This window comes from Gastrolobium bilobum, unplaced genomic scaffold (genome assembly GCF_033153095.1).
Source record: "Gastrolobium bilobum isolate Gb01-03AN ecotype WA unplaced genomic scaffold, APGP_CSIRO_Gbil_v1 utg3161, whole genome shotgun sequence".
Lineage (NCBI taxonomy): Eukaryota > Viridiplantae > Streptophyta > Magnoliopsida > Fabales > Fabaceae > Gastrolobium > Gastrolobium bilobum.
The window spans coordinates 619,069-624,660 of NW_026899561.1; the positions used below are offsets into that span (position 1 = coordinate 619,069).

General features: G+C 34.3%; 1 protein-coding gene across 1 annotated transcript; it reads left to right on the forward strand.

The window, feature by feature from the left end:
• Positions 1-2,707: 2,707 nt before the first annotated feature.
• On the forward strand, positions 2,708-4,434 carry LOC133291533 (probable xyloglucan endotransglucosylase/hydrolase protein 32). Its single transcript, XM_061489811.1, has 4 exons — positions 2,708-2,903; positions 3,016-3,116; positions 3,233-3,450; positions 4,068-4,434. The coding sequence occupies exons 1-4, from the start codon at positions 2,708-2,710 to the stop codon at positions 4,432-4,434; spliced, it is 882 nt and encodes a 293-aa protein (XP_061345795.1).
• Positions 4,435-5,592: the final 1,158 nt, after the last annotated feature.

Here is a 5,592-nt window from a genome sequence, read left to right on the forward strand (position 1 = left end):
TTTTTTTATGTTTGGATGGTGAATTAAAATTACTTTTAAAATTAAATATAAATGTGCTTAAAATTTTGGTAAGTCCAAAATATAAAATTAATTACTCGCCGAAAAATTTAAAAACTTTCCCTTTTCTCAAAGTCAATTCTATTTACCACACAATTGATGAATTTGAGAACTTAAAATCTAAAACAGACAACATATACCGTACGAGCTCATTACATAGGCCACCCACCACCATGATTTCGTGGAGAAACAAACAAGCACTTGATCATTCCGTAATTAGCAACTTATAAAAATTGTTACACCATCCGTTTACAAATTTTTTTTGCAATTACACTAACGTAAGATTGGTCGTACACTGTGTGATTAAAGTAGGACCGGTCCTACATAGTATAGTTTGTAAGAGTTTGTAAACAAAAAAGTTTGTAAATATAACCTGCCCCTATAAAAATATATGTCAACTTTATGTCTATCTATTTTTACATATTGGTAAATTTTGATTTCATAAAAAAAAAAAAGTAGAACTACCTTTTTTTTATGTTATATGTTTTTAAACTAAATGTTAAATTTTATCACTCATAAGACCCTATGATTGTATATTAATCTTTATTATATGGAAAGAATTTCTCTACAGTTAGAACGTCTTTAAAATGCACAAGTGAAGTGAGACTGTTACTTTAAATTAAAGTGGGTTGAGATAATGTTTCAATTCAAAATCATAATACAACAAATCTATTAAGTCTTTCCATTTATACAATCCTTGTTTAATTCATTTTTAATCAATACGATGCTGGATTCCAAATTATATAACCAAATGTTCATAATCATCACTTCTATTCTTTTAATAAATATTTAAACGTGAAATTTCTTCACATAAAGTTCAATACAATGTTGTACAAAAGATCTGTTAAGAGAAATGTTGATACTTAGAGAAGTATAATATGAATGGCTATAGACATGTCCTCAGTAGTCACAAGCATTGCAGCGAAGGTTCATCAGATATAGCAGAACACCAACCAATTCAACCCTCTTGGGAGTTTTATGATTTGTCGGCCAAGGTGTCCCTACCACCATCCCCACCATGCTTCTAACCCTCCTCCACCTCTCTGTGACCGACAAAATAGTGCATATCCCAATCGTGTGCAATTTGTCTACACATATATATAGGTCAATAAAAGAAGCTCTAGCAAGTTGTAATTTGAAAATTCAGGGTACACAAGTCCCTATAATGCATATTTCTCTTACCAAATTAATTATTTGCTTTATTTGAGGATGTAACATATGTTACTTGCGACTCTTTTGTGGGGTTATTATTATTTCTACAAATTGCTCAGCGGTGTGTGTAGCTAGAGTTCAATAATGCCTCTTATGTCTTGTGATTTTGTGGTGTGCTTCCGGGGAACCATGCATTAAGTTCATGTACTTTGACACCTCAGACCTAAAAAATACATATATTGTTAGATTCATGGTGCACCTCAGACCTTGTACTTTCATATGCATGCAAACAAAAGTGCTGCTCAAAATATTGGCCGAGCACAAAGTTCTTTAATCAGATCATTCAATTTTGATCATAATCTAGTTATTTGCAGATTTGGGGTTATAACATTTATAGTTGAAGAAGTTCTATAACTTACTAGCCAAATAGTGACTATACTTGCTTTATTTTATCAAAGTGAAAAGCTAAGAGCACTTGACTATGGATTGTAAGCAATTGGTACCAAGTAAAACATTTGACTGTGTGTTTTCCATAGATATATAATGTGCTTGGTTGTTGTGATGTATAATGTGGGCTTCTTTTCTTGATTGATCAACAAATTAAGATCACAAATTATTCGTACCATCACTACCAAGGGTTATATTCTACGTGTCAATCAATTATCCGTGAGCCCACACTGATAATCAGATCAAGCTTTGGGTCCATTAATGGATAGTTCCTGACCCACCCCATTGATGAGTTTCACAGGTTGAAACACGCCGTTACTGTCTTTGATTCATCATGAGAATTGATTGTATTTTATTTGTTTTAATTATCATTTATTCATTAGCTCACTTTGGCCTTAATTTACCTACACATTATGCTTGACTGAATGGTAACTGACACAATGAAAAGGGATATGGTATGGTGAAAAGCACCAAAAAATGGGGTTAATCCAGCAATGCTTTCAGATCTCAGACAAAAATACCTGTAGCCTTCAATGAAGATGGTAGACTTACAGGTACAAGCCTAGGTTCTAGATGAAATCAGAAAGCCATGCAACACAACATGCAGAGGCACATTTAAGGCACACTCATCTACTCCTTCTGCATCCCATCATCTTTTCTGAGCTTTCCAACCAGGCTAACAGGTTTTCTGTCATAAAGAGAGAGGGGGGGAAAAAGTAGTTGTAAATGGGAAAAAGGAAATGACAATAATATTATCTGTGTGCCTATTCAAGGTATAATTGAATGTTACCCAACAATTAAAAGATCTCTCATTTGTCTGAAATGATCTATAAATAATTATTGGTATGTTTAATTCATCTAAGCTCTTCAGAATTTCAATATTAATTCTATGTGGGGGACCCCACAAATTATCTATATCAAACTGACTGCCAGACCCTTATGCACCTTACTTTGAGCACTTTCCCTCCTTTTCTCTCTCACAACCTGTGCATTTATACACTATAGAATCATTCTGCTTTCTGCTAACACTTGTGCTTACTTGCCTTTCTTCATGGCTCTCTTTCTCTTTGCTATTTTAATCTTTATGGCCCCTTTAACCAATGCCTATTGGCCACCTTCACCTGGCTACTGGCCAAGTTCTAAATTCAGGTCTATGAGCTTTTACAAAGGATTTAGAAACCTCTGGGGCCCTCAGCACCAAAGACTAGACCAAAGTGCATTAACAATTTGGCTTGATAGAACATCAGGTCTGAATCTTATCACTTAGTTTCACTTCTCACTTCACTTTAAATGCTTTCTCTTTCTGTTACATATCATTGAAATGTGATCCATTTCCACTGATTTGTTTCTGGTACATAGGAAGTGGCTTCAAGTCCGTTAGACCATTTCGATCCGGGTACTTTGGTGCTTCCATTAAGCTCCAACCTGGCTATACCGCAGGAGTTATAACAGCTTTCTATGTAAGATATGGCCACTTGATATGAAAAAAAGAATAAGTTGATTGATTAGAAATTTACACCTTCTGTTTTTTATTTTTATTATTAATTACTAATGATAATGGTTTGATTAATGGCAGCTTTCAAACAATGAAGCACATCCTGGTTTCCATGATGAAGTGGACATTGAGTTTCTTGGGACAACATTTGGAAAGCCTTATACTTTGCAGACCAATGTTTATATAAGAGGGAGTGGAGATGGGAAAATTATAGGCAGAGAGATGAAGTTCCACCTATGGTTTGATCCTACCAAAGATTTTCATCACTATGCTATACTGTGGAGTCCTAAGGAAATAATGTAAGTTACTGTACATTTTAACTGTATTTCTTTCTGAGTGTGTGTGACTGTGTAAAATTGGGTGCATAGATCTTCAGTACTAGTCCAAAAGACTAGGGTGGACAGGTTAGGCACTATTTCATTTTCTATAGAAGTAGATGGGTAGGAGAGAAGACATAGAGAATCTAGAGTGAGCTAGGACACAATGCTGTGGCATTGGTTGATTGGTTCTTATCAGTCGGTAACACAGTTTAGGCACGATTGATTGATATTTTGGAAGATGAAAGGGAAAGAATTTCGTTTTCTCTGAAATTAAGAAAGCATATATATATATATAAAAAATAAAATAATAGAATCAAGATCACATGAATGGCACAAAAAACATAAGCATAAGTGTGGGGTAATCAAAATCTGATAGCACCCCACTAAGGAAAAGTTAAAAGTAACGTTAATTTATTGATCTTATACGTTCTATTGATGGCCATTGAGGTAATTGTAGTAATTATAAAATGAGTTCAAGTACTGAATTATAACATTAAATAGTTGCAGCTATTGTATTGTGTGAATTATTAAAAATGATTGTTATTAATTGGCTGGATATAGATTTGCTTTTACTGATACGTTGAATTATGTGTCAGATTCCTTGTGGATGATGTGCCTGTAAGGAGGTACCCGAGGAAGAGTGCTGAAACATTTCCTATGAGGCCAATGTGGCTTTATGGTTCAATATGGGATGCTTCATCTTGGGCAACTGAAGATGGAAAGTACAAAGCTGATTACAGATATCAACCTTTTGTTGCAAAATACAATAACTTCAAAGTGAGTGGTTGCTCAGCCTATGCCCCTCGTTGGTGCCATTCAGCCTCAGCCTCACCATATCAATCTGGTGGGTTGACAAGACAACAGAACAGTGCCATGAGATGGGTGCAAAGACACCACATGGTTTATAACTATTGTCAAGACTCCAAAAGAGATCATAGACTAACACCTGAGTGTTGGGGTTAAAAAACTTTTAAAAACTAAGCAAATTTTGGGGGATGATGCCTTTAGGTCCCAAAACACTGTTCTCCTGTGATTTGTCTTGTTTTTATCTTTCAGAAAGTTTCTTTTCTTTATGAGGGTGACTTGAGATGGGGCCCCTCACTTTACAGCAACATTGATGCAAGTGTATGGGGTTGAGCATTCATGGCTCCCTAGACACACGAGAAAATTTGGAAGATTGTGTGGGTTTTTTCTTTTATTTTTTTTCCTTTGTTTTTGTTATATCCCTTTAGGTGTAGGCCAAAAAAAGAAAGAAAAGGATGCAAGTACCAGAGAAGAGAATAATAATACCATTGTCCAATATGTATGGGTGGGAGAATGTGGCACTGTTGAGTGCGATTATTATACAGATATTCTTCATTTTAAAATGTTACTGTCATTTTAATAATGAAAATGATGACATGTGTGTGTGTGTGTGTTTTGGGGAGAGGGGTAAATATGTTCTGCTCCAAGAGTTGTGCCATGAAACTTTGTTATTATCACTTGAAAAGTATTTGTTACTCGTAAAAAAGCTCACATAATTCATATATATGAGGTCGTGGAAAGTTGATGATAAAGAAGGGGAAAATTATAAATTGTCAATCATATACTACTTTTTATAGTGTATATCACTTGACATTATAAAAGGTGATAAAATTGAAATATAGACATTTAATTTTTTTTGATAAATTTAAGTAAAACCAATTAATAAAAACTAAGCATAACAAAAAATGAAAATGGTAATTTACTGCCATTCTAAAAATCAGGGTAATGTGACCCTTCCTCTAAATAATCAAAATGATATATGTGCTCGAAGATGACAATAATGCATAAAACGTAGGGATATAATGCATAGATCAAATAAATGAGGTTATTGGTGGAAAGCTTTCGAACCATTAATAGAGTGAAAAAGATGGAATGTTTACTAAACCACAGAATGGTTGAGTATTGTTGAATGATAATCCCCTACTGTCTCCCATCCCCACCCCCTTTCTCTGCATTTGGAAATTTTTTAAAGTTACTATATGTTTGATGTGAGATGTTTTGTTAAGTAATTATGAAGAAGATGTTGGCCCCAACATATACAACTTCAACGTATCACAATGCGTTTTTAGTAAAGCACTTTTTCCTAAAGAATCCTCT

Excerpts from the sequence above, each read along its gene's own strand:
- LOC133291533 (XM_061489811.1), top strand. The coding sequence starts at position 2,708 with ATGGCTCTCTTTCTCTTTGCTATTTTAATCTTTATGGCCCCTTTAACC. Across the intron at positions 2,904-3,015 it reads TTGGCTTGATAGAACATCAG|GAAGTGGCTTCAAGTCCGTT; the intron begins GTCTGAATCTTA and ends TCTGGTACATAG. Across the intron at positions 3,451-4,067 it reads TGGAGTCCTAAGGAAATAAT|ATTCCTTGTGGATGATGTGC; the intron begins GTAAGTTACTGT and ends ATTATGTGTCAG.